Source organism: Leptidea sinapis, chromosome 13 (assembly GCF_905404315.1).
Source record: "Leptidea sinapis chromosome 13, ilLepSina1.1, whole genome shotgun sequence".
In the NCBI taxonomy this organism is placed as follows: domain Eukaryota; kingdom Metazoa; phylum Arthropoda; class Insecta; order Lepidoptera; family Pieridae; genus Leptidea; species Leptidea sinapis.
This window is the reverse complement of record NC_066277.1, coordinates 8,089,990-8,106,329: the sequence shown is the minus strand read 5'-3', so window position 1 is coordinate 8,106,329 and position 16,340 is coordinate 8,089,990. Positions and strand designations below refer to the sequence as shown.

General features: G+C 34.3%; 1 protein-coding gene across 1 annotated transcript; it reads right to left on the bottom strand.

Annotated features, from left to right (window-relative positions):
• Positions 1-1,130: 1,130 nt before the first annotated feature.
• LOC126967567 (serine protease snake-like) lies at positions 1,131-14,252 on the bottom strand. The gene is made up of 9 exons (XM_050812094.1): positions 14,137-14,252; positions 13,915-13,967; positions 8,135-8,249; positions 6,227-6,289; positions 5,977-6,068; positions 4,424-4,603; positions 2,791-3,010; positions 1,667-1,830; positions 1,131-1,411 (listed from the first exon to the last, which is right to left on the bottom strand). Exons 1-9 carry the CDS (start codon positions 14,174-14,176, stop codon positions 1,226-1,228), a joined length of 1,113 nt encoding a protein of 370 aa, XP_050668051.1. The 5' UTR covers positions 14,177-14,252; the 3' UTR covers positions 1,131-1,225.
• Positions 14,253-16,340: the final 2,088 nt, after the last annotated feature.

Sequence of the window (16,340 nt, the reverse complement as noted above, 5' to 3'; positions counted from 1 at the left end):
ATATACTACTGGGTGCCGTGCGAAAAAAAATATTGCGAATTACCTGCAAACGATCGTGCTTGAACAAACTCGAAGCTTGCTTACGAAATTATATAATATCTTTGTGTCAGAATGAGAGTATTTGTATTTCTGAATTTCCAACGCTCAAGGCAGCTGAAAATAAACCCGGTGCTATTAGGTACCGTATCGATTTCCCTTGCAAATTTCATGTTGAAACTTACAGTTGAGTGGCACTCCGAGATATTTGCCTCGTTCAGTCCAGGGAATGTACAATGTACACTAGTTGTTTTGTACCATACGGCTTCCAAATTCTAATTGCTTATAGTCCCTTAATACCAAAAGAGAATCGCACTTTAAATTACCTCCTAGCTCACTGACGTCGATAGAACAGGAATGAGCGAAGTTCGGAAATGGATAGTTGTGTTATTTGGGTACTTGGCAAATTCGTCCTTTTGAAGTCTGCGCGACCTGTCTTGTAGGTAATAAAAAAAGAATTGAGCCATGGGAGACTTCTGACCTGATCGATTGTGGCGTTGAGAGTGTGACCTGAATGTAGTAATAAAATGTAAGTAAGATACATATAGTATAATCTCAAATAATTCGCATGAGTTTATCTGGTAAAAATACCTATCTTGTAGGACAAAAATATTATTAAGATATTGAGCCAGACTTTTTTTTTCTTTATAAGGAATTCTTTTTTAATTGAAAACTTTAGCGACCTGGAAAACATTAATAAAATTGGCGATAAAGATTTAAATTCCCACAAGTATTTATCTCTCGCAGAGTAAACTAAGATTAATAATAAAAAACTCTTTAAAATTGTTTAGAAAACACTCTGTTTGAGATGCTTATTAAAAATGAAAACTAATAGCACTATGTGGGTTATAATCAGAATTTTAAGCATGTTGTATCTTGGGTCTTTTTAAAATCATTAAAGAGTTTCACTCCAAAATTTTCACCTCTCTGACTGAGGTGGGTCTGATGGGCTAGGCTAAAGTGCTGTTATCATATTACTACGTTAACTTGACGTCTATCTACGGATACGATCAGAGTGCAGCGATGATCGCGTAGCATCGCTATCCTATGCATCCCAATGGCGTAAGTGAACTAGTCAACAAAAACACTTTAAGCCTTTTTTAAATTTTATTTCCATGAAAATATGTTCCTCATATGTCATTTTGATTATTTTTTGTTTCTAAGAATTGTAAAGTCATCAGGAATTTTGTCAAAGTCCACGCCAGACGATGTCCTCGATCCAGTCGACAAAGTTCGACACTCTGGTGTAGACACCGGGCAAATTGGGTCTGGCACATCCGATACCAAATGATGTAACTCCAATTATATAATGCATGGAACCTTGAGAGATTATTGGCAAAGGAATTTTTACTTGTAGTGGACCACCTGAATCACCCTGGAAGTATAATAAATAGTTAATTTGCAACATTTGCGTAGCAAAACAAATTTAAAAAACTAATCTTAATATTTTATTCAACATAATAGATTTAATTTAAATGAGGGTAAGACAAATACATTGAGATAGGTACTAAAAGGCATAACAATGCTTCAAATTACTCTACAATAAAATCTCCAAAATAAAATAATGGCACCAATATAAAAAATCTTTAAACAGCTCTAGAGTTGTTACAATTGTTCCATATTGAGGTACCTGACAGGCATCAACTCCTCCAGCTAGTTTCCCAGCGCAAATCTGATGAGACTCCAAGCCACACCAATGTCTATTGCACGAGGGACGCAGAAGTCTATCGCAGAGACCTGAGTCAATGATGTCCACTACTGCAGCTTGTAGCTCTGGTGATGTTTTTCTACCCGCTGAAGTTTTAAAAGACATTCAAAATTTGACGATTAAACAAACTTTTTTCCGCAAACTTTGATTTAAAATTGAGCTCGGTTTTTACTTACGTTGCAAGGCAAAAGGCAAAGAAATAAAGCATGAGAATAGCCCATCTAATTTCGAAGAAAATCATTGCAAAATAATGCAGCAACTACCTATTAATGATAACCATGTATCAGTTATTTTTAACTGTAAATTTATTTTAAGGCTGTATAAAAAAGTAAGGAAAATATTATTAATAGTAGAATAGAAAAATATTTATGTACCGTAGAGGAGTGACATTGATGTAAGATATTATTGCAACAACATTTTGTAAGCGTTATGAAGCTACATCAGTTTGTAAAGGGGCTTTGACATGGGGAGAAAAGCTGATAAGAATTTCCCAGCCTATGTTTAAGTCATAAAACTGCGATGGAGCCCTTAACTATTGCTTACTTATTAAACAGCAGGATAAGTTTATTCTTTCTTCTTAAACTGAATTAATTCTAATATGTTTGCAGATAATTTTAATTTATAACTGTCGGAATTACGTTGAATATTCAGTCAAACGTGTCTTGCGGTATACAACATGGACTACCATTAGACTCACAATATACTAGACAAACAAAACGTGCGAGAGAAAAGAACATCTTTAATGGAGAAATGAATGAAAAAGAATGAAGAGAGAGAAGCAAGATAAAAAAGAAGGCGAATCTATTGTTATTGTAATCGATTTTGATTAAAAGTTCGTAAGAAGTCAACCACTATTGACATAACCTCCTTAGTAATTTGAACCTTAAACCACTAGCTAACGCACACAATGGCAAAATAAATTGGGTGACTCATTTTCGGGCTATCAGATATTCTATACGCTGGTATAATCTAAGTCTATGCCCGATCCCAATGTCTTATTTTCAACTCTCTCCTATGTTATTGCATTCACAGACAAATATACCCACCGGTCTCAATAACTCCCCAACCAGTAAGAGTAGCTTGAGCTCCAAGTCTTGTTGTATCAAAATCACTCCAAAGACACGCCGGTTGTATGTATTTGGTAAATATCACACTCCTTGCAAGTTCAACAATAGCAATATCAAAGTATTTCTTAGGAGGTTTAAAATTTGGATGATTTACTATGCGTTTTATCTTCACATCTAAGGGCTTTTGTCCATTGTAGAACTGCAAAGTAAAGATTAAAGTAATGAAATTACCAGTATTAAGAAATGTGAATTTATATTTTTTTTTATTATTTCTTATCAGGTGTCATCTTATTTAAATGGCGGGAATTAAATTTAAAAAATCGAAGTAGATTCGGCAAATTAGTTGGATACGTTTTTTTTTTTACATAATTAAGAAAAGTATCCATATAAAAAGCTACATGAGTGTGTAGGCAGCTAATGAGTAATAAAATAATATTTTGACAATTTAACTTTAATATTTGACAAGCGAGTGGTCACCTGAGGTTAGGTGATCATTCTCACCCATTCTGCCCAAATTCTTTTGCAACACCATTCCAGGAATCACACGAGCATTGACGGCTTTAAAAGAAGGTATACGCGCTTGTTTTGATAGTACCCATATCATATCGTCCCGAAAACACTATACTTCTTATCAATACTATTAAAAGTAGTTATTTTACATGCTATATTACATATTTTGGTATGCAATACGCATTCTTATATTCACCACGAACTCTGTTCCGTTTGAAGCCTTTTTTGCTAGGATGTATTTCTTTAATATTAAAGGAGGAAAAATGAGCGTACGGGTTATCACCAACAACCACAATCTCTCGCAACACTAGAGAAATTACAGGAGCATTGCCGGCGGGAAGATGTTCACGCTTTTTTTTAAAGGCACCCATGTCGTATCGTCCCGGAAACACCACAAAAGGAAGTCCATCCACAGCTTTGTAGTACGTGCAATAAAACCTTCCTTGAAAACCGCACTGTGGAGGAATGCCACAGTTTCAGAGATGGGGGCAATATTTTTATTTATAAAGAGTTGTGCGTAGGTGGAAATGGGTGGATATTATATCATGGTAGAAAACACACGTCTCTACGCAACGCCAGGTGATGGAGACGTTAACAGGGTACTGTATCCCCAAAACTTCGAGTAGCCATGTGTCACACGCGGTCAAATGGTCCAAGCTGATGGGGTGCGCCAGATCAGAGTTGAAAGTGATACTTCATATATGTCCGGACCGTGCCATAAATGTGGGCCGTGCTCTATTTTTGACGGCCAGCTTCTTCGAAACCAATTTGGCCTTGTCTTTCAGATGACCGCAGGATTGGCAATCGCTCGAGATTTCTGTCGAGTGAGCGGACCTTATTAAGGGAAGTGGTATCGAAGAGTGGTGATACGACAAATGGGTTCTTTTGTGTAAGCGCGCAAACTTGAGTCTTCTGTTCACTTCTGAAAAAATGTAAATGTACCGCAATTACAAATGTACAGATAAATACTGTGATTCCATTGGTTTTCAGGGGGACCGTTCAAGTTCATGTGAATACGTTTGCTTGCTTCCATTAAAAATACACATATATTAATTATAATTTAAAGTTTCACGTTAATATTAGAGAATCATGATCAACTTACTACATCAACAATGTTCTTGTCACCGAGTCTTACAATTTCTGGTCGTGTGTCAGCAACTGTTGTATCACCTGATGACGTTTGGGAGCAATGAGCGGCAGTTAGCAGATAATTTTCACTTATCAATGTACTTCCACATTTAAATATCCAAGTTCCAGCAATGGCTCTCCATCCTAAGGCGCCCTAGAATATAGTCTATTGTTATAAAAGACTGCAATATGTGCTGGCGGTGATGGAAACCCGTATTTCATTATAGCATCTATAGCAGAGCCCATGGAAATGAAAAGCATTGATAGCCCAATAGGTAGAATCATTGACTCAAACCCGGTTGCCCCCGGTACCACAAGCCACGTACCAATTTCTTTTCGGTTTTTGAATTTGCTTATACGAAACTTTATTGAAGTAGGCGTTACTTTGCGGAAATCCATAATTATCCAAATGTTTTGAGTTTTTTTCAAACTTGAGTCTCGTGCCAGAGTTTGGCGAGTCAACATCTCCTGAGAATGCCTCTTGTAAAGGCGAAACACGTGTCCAATTGTTTGAAGACGAATATTGGCTGGATTAGCACTCAAGAAAACTCAAAACTTGGATTCGTATGTACGTTTATTCCACGCTCTCGGTCGGCAACATTCTTATGACTCCTAAGGTGCTATTAAAATATATAACAATGTTATTTTTTATATTGTGTTGTAAGTTGACCGAATCATATTTTAGTATTTTTGACACATCTTAAATGTTAAAATGAATTAGAATTTTAATTGAAAAATATTAATGAAACTTAATCCGCTGCGGCCAGTAGGTTGCCCTGGTTTGATCAGGTATTTTATATAAAGAAAGAACAATTGTGCGGTGATCTGTTTGTTTGTGCTAGCTGATCTCAGAAACCAGAAACTTGAATGCGAGCTTCACTGATATATTGTGTTTACCTCCCCGCAAAAATTTTGTACTTAGTTCATTTCAGCCCGTTGGCAAAATAAAATTATAAATAACTGTAAAATATATATGTATACTACTTAAAAATAATATTTTAGTAGCAGAAGCCTTTTAAAGCCTATCTCTATGTCCCATGTTGTTAGTTAAACGCTTCTAGGATTAAGACCCATAGTACCAATGATCACATACGAGTAGTGGATATTGTGAGTAAATTTTGTGCACGCTTGAACGCCAATGGTTACAAAAGACAAGCCACGAACTACGAACGCAAATATGTATTGGAGACGGGACGTGACCGCGAACTTAATACACTCACCCGGGACTGAATCGGGGACCTCTGAATGGCTTGAAACTACCAACACCGATGAATCATGAGTGAAACCGATTTGAATATCCTTCCTTGTGCGGTGTTTCCGGGAAGATACGACATGGGTACCTTAAAAAAAAGCGCGTACACCTTCCTTAAAGGCTGGCAACGCTCTTGTGATACCTCTGGTGTTGCAAGAGAATGTGGGCGGCGGTGATCACTTAACACCAGGTGACCCCTACGCTCGTTTGTGAGGACAAGTGGAATAGGAGGCTATTCCATAAAAAAAAAAGAATTATTAAAATTTTAAAATTACCATGTGTGGAAATTCTCCAGGTTCCGTATTTCTTCCTCCGATTGCCGAGTGGGGACCATTTTCGTCACTATTATGGTGGCGCCAAATTACACCTAAAAAGATAAATTTTATAAAAGTAAGTAGTGTGAATGCATGCTTTTTTAATAATAATTAATATACTTTACGGTTCAATTTTTGATTGCAAGTTTAATATGTTAAACGTCTAATTAAGATTGTAGATATAAAAAATTATGAAAATAAAAGCACTTACAGTCCCAACGTCTTTTTTCCACATCAGCGCGTACTTTTAATTTCCAAATATATTCGAAGCATTCTAAAATAAACAATTATTAAATCATTGGATCAAAAATAAAGCAATATTTTAACAAGTTTGGTTGCTGTTCTATTGCGTTAGATCTAGACACTTAACGCTATTCGTCAATTTCGATAATTCAAGTTTTTTTTTTCGGTTTTTACCAATTTATAAGTACGTTTCTTCCACGCTTTATAAGGTCAGCAACATTCTTGTGATAACTCTGATGTTACAAGAGAGCTAAGGCTGAAGTGATACCATCTGGTGACCTGGAATTATGCTCTTTTGTCCTCCTCTTCCATTAACCCGGCGGGCATGAGGTGAAAAAAAGTTACATAAAGAATGAGGTACCCATAATTTGATGTATTATGATATAGAAATTATTATTTATCTCTTAATTTTGTTGATCTTATTTAGTCAAATAATTAATAATTTAATGGAATTCAGCAAAAGAAGTTTTTAACATGAAATATTTTTTAATTATTAATTTTTTTCTTACACTAAGTAATTATAGGAAGTAAAATTTTGAGGTTCACAAAAATCAACACTATAAGATAAATATTATTTTTTGGATTGTAATTCAACATGAAAAATAAAAGGTAATTAAATTCTATTCGTTATAAAACGTAATTTTTTTTTACAATACATATGATTAATTACTACTGTCCAGATGAGCATAGTTTTTGCACATAAATTTTGCATGCTCCATGCAAATGGGCTTGGCACAAGCATGCCATATGCTTGATATTTATGTATTTACAATCCTGGCCTCTGATATTTCGTCCTGGTCCATTCTCATGTTCAAGTGATGGTTCTCCTTGCTGTTTCTCAATTTGCTGGCGGAGGTATGAGCCATTTTTTGGTTGATCTCTTGATTGCAAGTGTTCGTATAACATTATAAGCCCAAAATATTTTTTTCTCTTCTTTCTTCTCTTCTTTATTCTGAATTCTGTTCTCTTGGTCGTAATGTTTTATTTGCTCGATAAGTAACGAAAGCAATTGTAGCTGCCATGTTCAAGAGACTATAGAAAAGAGTCATAGGCCATCGTTTCCTGCTGCGAGAAACGTTGTAATTGGCATTCAACTCATCAACCACATCAACGCCAGCTTTGGTACAATCATAATTCACTTCGTGCTCGCTGGGTTTCATCTTCTGACCTGGACTCATCAGAATAATCACTTGATTCCTCCTCTAACAAGGCACGAATTCACTCTTTTTGTCTTTGAATATACATTTTGATTAAAAATTGTAAATAATAATAAAAACTCAACTAAAGAAATGAAAGACAACCAATATAGTAAATCATCAAAAAAACTACAATGGTTTATTACCATAAAAAACTAATAAAAGTTAAAATTCATCAATGGAAAAATCACATAAAAAAATACGTCAAAAATGAGGCAGGGTATAACATACCCCCAAGAGGTTTGCGCTCTAATATCCCGGCCAGCGTCCCACGCCACACTGCGATGACGTCACTATGCTCTGCCCTACGCCCATGCCTCCAGCTACTGAGCGAGCGAGGGTTGCCAGACAAAGATTTAAAAAAATACACTACTTTCAAATCTCACCAGGTTGTGAGATACTCTGACTCATGCTCGCCGGGTTAAAAAAACGGTGATTTGCACTATATAAGTCTTAAAATTTTTAAGCTATGCAATGAATTAGCTTCTTTTTAATACATATTATATAATTGCTACTGTGGTACGTCGCTACGTTGGAGTTAATTTATTAAACATCTCTACAGAGCTATTCCAATCAATATACCAGTAGTCCAGAAATAATAAAGAGATATGAAGCTATGATTGTACTACCCAACAAATTCGATAATGCTATTTTCTGGGTAACCAAAAGCTGTAACTTACTTTCTTCGCTTACTCTGCTTGCTTTTTCGTAGAAATTCGGCATGGGAGGATCGTAGGGTGTGCATGGATTCGTTGTGTTACCGTCATTACTATCACGTTTCATACGGCCACTCTCCTGTAAATACGTAATAAAAATTTGAGGCCACAATTTCAACAAATGTCATTATAATCATCTTGATGTATTTCAATTTGGTTCTTAAGTATTTTTTCCATATATCGAAACTCTGAGGCTACTTTTCGTGGGCACTAACTTCAAGTCGATATGATATCGTATCTTTAACAAAAACGATTTTATTATTTGTGCTGAATAAATAAAAGCACTGGTGGATATTTGCTATCGTTTAGCCCGAAACTGTTTTCATTCCATAGACACACAATATACCGGCGTATAGACGATCAGAGAGTCCGATAAAGCGAGACCAATTGTAATTTGTTAATGTGTGAATTAGCTAGTGATTTGATAGTTTTATATTCAAAATACTTAGGAACTAATTCCAAGCGTTTTTTTGTTTCCAATTGTTTACAACTTGACAGTCAAAATTAATTACGGTATCAATGTATTCACTTTTCTTTTTTACATTTCTGTGTCTCCATAAGAGATATTCTTGACTCTCTATGACTTATACTACTATATTGAGATAAATCTAAAAGAACAGTTGATAAAGAAAACCATAAAATATAACAGCTTCCTAACGGGCGGCAATGCTACTGTGATTCCTCTGGTGTTGCAAGATAATGTGGGAGGCGCTGATAACTTAACACCAGGTGACCTGTACGCTTATTTTTCCTTCTTTTCTTTTCCATAAGAATTTAATGAAATTCCTTAGATACGTAGGATTAAGTAGAAAAGTTAAACTAGAATTCAATCAAAAAGGAGACACAACCGCGCGTTTTGTTAGAGATTTCTTGCCTCGCACAGCCACTTTGTGGAATCAACTACCGGCGGCGGTATTCCCGAACAGATGCGACTTAGGGACCTTCAAGAAAAAAGCATACTCCCACCTTAAAGGCCGGCAACACATTTCTGTACACACCTGTTGTTGCGGATGTCCATGGGCGGTTGCCTCACCTCTCCCCATCTCGTGAGCCTCTTGTCCGTTTGCCCCCTCTCATATAAAAAAAATCGTTTGAATGTACAACCATTAACATGTGTTTTTATCATTATTATTTTGTCATTAATTAAAGTGATGATGTGTACATTCCCATACTCCTCGGATTTGACACAGGAGCAAAATAGAAAAATATTTAAATTAAATACAACTTTGTATAATGCGACATTCCACAACAATGAAAATTTAATTTTATTTGACACAAATAAATTCATTAATTATAAAATGAAAATAACCAATGGTAACCTATACCTACCATTTAGAGTTAAGCGACAGCTGGCTACTTTAGTAGCTTATAGTCTTAGTCAACAAACTACTTCCTCTGTAGTATTATTTAATAAACATGCCTCTATTGGGCAAAATTGTAAAATAATCGACATACAAGCCCCTATTGGGGAATGTATTAGTACTAATGTACAAAAATATAACAATGAAGATTTTTCTTCAATTAATTTAAATTAAGTTATTTGACAAGGGAGGACAACTCTTGCAATATCATACAAAATAGGCAACATTCACCAAATATAAATGTTACTGCTATAGATAATCATAATATAAAGCTCATAAATATTGTTCACCAGAATATACAAGGTATCTCAAGTAAGGAATTAGAAATTGAACTGTTTTTGAGCTGCTGTAATATAGATATATTATGTATTACAGAACATTGGCGTAAGAGTCATCAGCTCCAGTTTAGTTTTAGAGAACATAAAGTAGTCAGTTCGTTTTGTAGAAGTAGGGCAATACATGGAGGTTCCCTAATTATTATTAATAATAGATTAAAATGTAAAAATAGAAGAGATATTGTTAATCTCTCTTTAGAACAACTAATTGAGATAGCTTGTATAGAACTAGAGCAATTTATTATTGTAAGTGTATACCGCCCCCCCACTGCATCAGATGAACAATTCCAACATAGAATGGAGGAGGTACTATCAAAATTTAGCAAAACTAGCAAGTCAATTATAGTGTGTGGAGATTTTAATATAAACTTGCTTGAACCTTCGGCCAATTGTACTAGCCTTAAAAATTTATTTCAAAGTTTTAATTTGTTCAATGTATTTTGGGAACCTACTAGAATCACTTCTACAACAGCAACCTGTTTAGATAATATTTTTACAGATGTTACTATTACTAGTAAACTCATAATTAATAATCTTCAGTCCGACCATAGTGGGCAACTTATAAAAGTAAATACAAGATTGGACAATGTCAGACCAAAAAAGGTGACGATTATACCAGTTACGGGTAGCCGTCTTGAGAGGTTTAGAAATAATTTGGTAAATACGATACCATTTTTACACTGTGGTGAAACTGCTAATTTTCACTATAACTTAGTCTTCAATTCCTTCTGTGAGGAATTTGACAGGATTTTTACTCCAGTAACGTTGACAGTAAACAACAAACATAGTTTTAATGATTGGGCAACAATGGGTATCCACAAAAGTCGTAAACGCTTATATGACCTTTATTATGAGAAACATTACAATAATAGTGAAGAATTTAAAATATATGTAAAAAAATACTCCAAGCTTTTTAAAATAGTTTGTCATGAAGCGAAAACACGTTTCATTGCAGATAAAATTAAAAACAGTAATAATAAAGTAAAAGCGACTTGGAGTGTAATTAACAATGAAACTGGTAGATCGAATTGCCGTAACACCTCTATCTGTTTAAATATTAATAATCGCGTTATAAATTCAGAAATAGAAATTGCAAATGAATTTGATAAATACTTCTTCGAAATCCCGATTGTCACGACCAAATACCTTAACTCTTCGCCAAAAGCAGCATATGATATGCTTAAATTACACGTACCAGTATCTTCTACTGACTTGAAATTTAAGTATGTTACAGGTAGCGATATAATAAAAATCTTCAAATTAATTAACCTAAAAAATACAAAAGACCTATGGGGCCATTCGACTAATATTGTTTAATACATACTTGACATTATAGCACCTGAATTAGCAATAATATTTAATGAATGCATAGATGAGGGTGTGTTCCCTGACCTCATGAAATACAGCAAAGTTATACCTTTGTTTAAATCGGGCAGTTCTTTTGACCCTGCTAATTTCAGACCTATTTCAGTGCTGCCTGTTTTTAGTAAAATTTTGAAAAACTTTTGCTTCAACAGCTACAAATGCATTTTTGTAAATTAATGAACAAAAATCAGTTTGGTTTCACTAGGGGTTTATCAACAATTAATGCGGGTACTAGACTCATTGAGCACATCTTTGACGCCTGGGAAGAGTCACAGGATGCATTGGGCATTTTTTGTGATTTGTCAAAAGCATTTGACTGCGTCCACCATGAAACTTTACTCCTAAAACTAAAGCATTATGGAGTGAAAAATAGAGCCCTAAATCTGTTAAAATCATATTTAAGCGAAAGAGTTCAGATAGTCGATGTAAATGGCAAACGGTCTTAGGGTAAACCTGTGCGAATAGGTGTTCCACAGGGTTCTATTCTCGGTCCTTTCTTGTTTCTTATATATATTAACGATCTACCGTTTGTGGTAGATGATAGCCATGAGATTGTATTGTTTGCTGATGATACTTCACTTATTTTGAAAGTGAAGCGACGTGCGAATATTGATGACGAGGTAAGCAATGCACTCTCAAAGATAGTGCGTTGGTTTGAGACGAATAATCTGCACTTAAACAGTAAAAAAACAAAGTGTTTACGGTTCATTACACCAAACACAGCGGAGGTACAAACCAACGTACTTATAAATGACCAGAGATTGGAACTTGTGGACACTACGGTCTTCCTGGGTATCACGTTAGATAAAAAGCTTCAGTGGGGTCCACATATTACCCATCTAGCAGATAGACTCAGCTCTGCGGCATATGCAGTTAGAAAGATTAGAGAGTACACGAATGTTGCGACCGCTAGATTAGTGTACTTTAGTTATTTTCACAGCATCATGACGTACGGTATATTACTATGGGGTCATGCTGCTGACATTGATATAGTGTTTGCTCTGCAAAAGAGAGCTGTTCGTGCTATATATCAGCTTGGTTATAGACAGTCTCTCAAAGAAAAATTTAAAGAAATAAATATTATGACTGTTTATTGTCAGTACATTTATGAAAATTTAATATATGTTCACAAAAATCGTCACCTTTTTGCTCTTAATAGTGATTTTCATTATTATAACACTAGAAATAAGGGATTGCTTGTAACTAATTCTAGTAGGCTTCATAAGATACATAATAGCTTTAAGGGTAAATGTATACACTTCTACAATAAAGTCCCAGCCACTGTTCAGGCATTGTCTATAAATAAATTTAAATGTTTTATAAAAAAATGGCTCTGTCGTAAATCCTATTACTCCACTGCTGAATATCTAAATGATCGGACAGCCTGGGACTAGATTGTGATTATTTTATAGCAACTGTACAATATTGTATATTTTTATTGAAAAGAGCGCAAAAAAAAAAGAATGCTGGGAGAGTTTCTTGCGCCGCTTCTTCTCTCTCAGAGCGCCATTTGTTTCCGAAGCGGTAGTAGTATCTAGTAGTATAAGAAATGACATCAAAAAGAATTCTAAAGGAATCAATTTTGAGAAAATAAATGCCTTTTATGCCTTTTATTATTGTCCCTTAATAAATCCATTTTTTTATATGAAAATAAGGGACATGACGAGCAGGACGTTCAGCTGATGGTAATTGATATGCCCTGCCCATTTTAATACATTGCCACTCAGGATTCTTGAAAAACCCCAAAAATTCTGAGCGAACAACTGCGCTCGTCACCTTGAGACAAGATGTTAAGTCTCATTTGCCCAGTAATTTATTAAGTGTCAATTTATTTTCCCAGCAACCCTTACTTGAAAGAACCGATAAGAAGAAATACACACATGATAAAAGCCGAGCACGGAAACGACCAATCTTTCCATTGCTGTCAAGCCTTTCCAAACGTATATATAGTAACATGAATATATTATACATGATTTGGTTTTTTTGCTATGATTATGAGTTAATTAATCATTGTATCTGTTGGATACAATTACTAATTGTGACAGTAATCATGACCATCATGTCCACGAAGTATCCTTAAACAAACAATGAATTCAAGCTATAAAGTTTGATACATCCAATATACAATAATTTATATTTATACAGTTTATTCTTTATAAATTTTTATGAAATAGTTATTATTTAAAGAGGAGATATTGGATGCATCACCTTACAAATTTATTTGTTATGTATATTACAACCATTGTTAATAACTCTGTTTGATTGAAAAGAGTGGCCATTGAGATTCTTATATTTATGTTCTTCTCACGAGCTCAACTTTTTACGAACATATGGTAAACTCAATAATTTAAGAGAAATATTTGTAGCGACGATTCAAAAGAGCTTAGCTTAAGCCTAATTGAATAAAGTTTATTTGACTTTGACTTTGATGTTTGATGATTAAAACATTTAAAATAAAATTTGAAAACTAGTGCCTCAATATATGTATGTATAATGATATATTTTTTGTTGTATTAAGAAATCATTACGAAAAAAATTTTAAGAATTTTCTTCATATAAAATACAACATATTGATAGAAGTTATCACTTGCAAGATGGCCTTTCAGCTCTGAGTAAGAAACATTATACTTCTGTAAATGAAAAGAATTTTATTTAAATCTATAAAATATTAAGTATTACTTACAATAGTCTGCAATTTATAACTGTGTTTTGGTATATAGTCTGAACCAGCTATCACTGAAATCCAAAAAATACTATGAATACAAAAATAAATTACATAACAAACCATCACTTAGAAAGTTAAACACTAAAATAGTATACCAGACAATTTGTGAATCATGAATCACTATGGCACAATATTATCATAATAATTATGAACATATTAAGAACACTATATTTAACAAACCTTCAATGAAACCTAAAAATAATAATTTATTTATAATCATTGTTTTAGTTAAATCTCAGACAAACAAGTATAGGACTGGTTCGTCTCGAGGGCACTGATTGCTTTTGCCATACAAGTTAAAGGTTTAACGATGCTTATTGTGTATGTCAAACTGGATTTGAATGAGATTAAGACAATTATGACGGTGGGGGAATTACCGGGCATATTATATTTATTACATACTAGTGTTTCGCCCGGACATTACTACATTAAAATAATTATATAGTTAAAACAGAAAATTTCGTCGATCATGCACACAGGAGCAATGTGGTTGTGTATATGTTTTCTTTCTAAGAATAATTTATTTTAAATCGATCTTTTTGCATATGCATTGTCATTAAATTACAATAAGTTTAAATAATTTACAAGGTTATAATTATTAGTATTTTACTACATTGTGATTGTTATTGAATCGCCATACTAGTTGGAAACTGTGTCGTGGGATCAAATAAAACTATGATTAACAGTAACATGTAGGTAGGACAAATGAAATACAAGGGATAATTTTTTTCAGTCTTTTCGTGATCGAATTCTCCTAGGTATTTACTGATTTTTATTTTTATTTCCTTTGTACTTAGGTCTAATATACCGACATGTTAATGCATTTTTATGCATATTATAGAAATATATAGATGCCAGTCGTTCCGAAAACTTGGTATTATCTCTTGGGCGAGCTTATGTATGCGTTTCAATTTATTAGTGGCAAAACCCGGAGTATTGTGAACATTTTTGTGCTTTTTCATTACACTAGCCAATATGAATAATTGTCGAACTCGTAGCACACCGCATTCCTTGTGTCGTCGTGACTTCCTGCACATGACTTTGAGAAAGGCTCGTTGAGATGTGATTTTGCAGCCAGTCACGAAACTGTTATGCAATACCTAATGACTGATTGACAAAGCGCAATATAAATTGATTTAAGCAATTCAAATTCAAATATTTTTACTCAAAATAGGATTTAAAATCACTTATTGAACGTCAAAAACTACCACCCATTCGAAAGAGACTGCCTCAGAACTGAGAAGAATGGGCGAAAGAAACTCAGCGGGCTTTTTTTTAATATAAAATATGGATTACAATGTAATATCGTACAATAAACATTTATAATTAAAGAGCCTGAGGGTGTTCGCTTTATTCCCAGTCCGTGGTGTCATTAAGAAAATCGTTTATGCTATAATAACCTTTCGCACACAAACGCTTTTTAACAATTCTTTTAAATTTCGTAACACATTTGTTTTGTACATTTTCTGGGATCATCTGGGAAAAGACTTACTAACTCGACCCAACCGAGTAGTAGGCATAACAAGTTTATGTTTGTTCCTCGTGTTAACATTATGAATGTCACAGTTTCTAGAAAATTCCTCAATGTGCTTATGAACATACAGAACATTATCAAAAATGTATTGAGAAGCAACAGTCAAAATGTTTATTTCTTTAAATTTTTCTCTTAATGATTCTTTAGGACCTAGGTTATAAATCGCGCGAATAGCCCTCTTCTGCAACACAAAGATAGTATTAATATCGGCCGCACTGCCCCATAACAATATACCATAGGACATAATGCTATGAAAATAAATAAAGTATACTAATCTCGCCGTATCTATATCAGTTAACCGTCCAATTTTCTTAACCGCATATGCTGCAGAGCTAAGCCTATTCGCCAATCCTTCAATATAGGGGCCCCACTGCAATCAGCTGAGTTCCTGAGTAGGTTTATGATATTCATGAGCTTTCTGACTCTTCTAGATGAGGATAAGATGTGCAGCAAGAAGATGAATTTTTCATCCATTTGGATTTCCAGGTACCGTAATATTGTCGTGCTCCTTAAAAAAGGGGAAAGGACAAGCATGGCATAACGTTGCCAGTTTCAATTCCTAAATTCGCCTTTGTCATTCCGAGTTCGCGCGCTTAAGATTTATTTGAAACCAACTTATCTCTTAATGTTATCTTGCCCCAAACTAGGCATACCTGATTTCATTTCAATATATTTAATACGAGATACATACATTTCTATATAAAGACATTATAGTTAAGATGCAAAATTTCTTGTTAAGTGTTATTAAGGCATCACATCTTAAAAATAAACTAAGATTCTAAATAGCAAAACGACGTAAATTGTCCAAAATACCAGGCGTTCATAATCGCGAAGGGTCCTGTTAAAACTT

What these genes read in the sequence shown, in the direction of transcription:
- LOC126967567 (XM_050812094.1), bottom strand. Translation starts at nt 14,176, where the DNA reads ATGATTATAAATAAATTATTATTTTTAGGTTTCATTGAAG. An exon ending in GTTATAAATTGCAGACTATT is followed by an intron (nt 8,250 to 13,914) that starts GTAAGTAATACT and finishes ACGTATTTACAG; the next exon opens with GAGAGTGGCCGTATGAAACG. An exon ending in TTGGGGAGTTATTGAGACCG is followed by an intron (nt 1,831 to 2,790) that starts GTGGGTATATTT and finishes TTAAAACTTCAG; the next exon opens with CGGGTAGAAAAACATCACCA.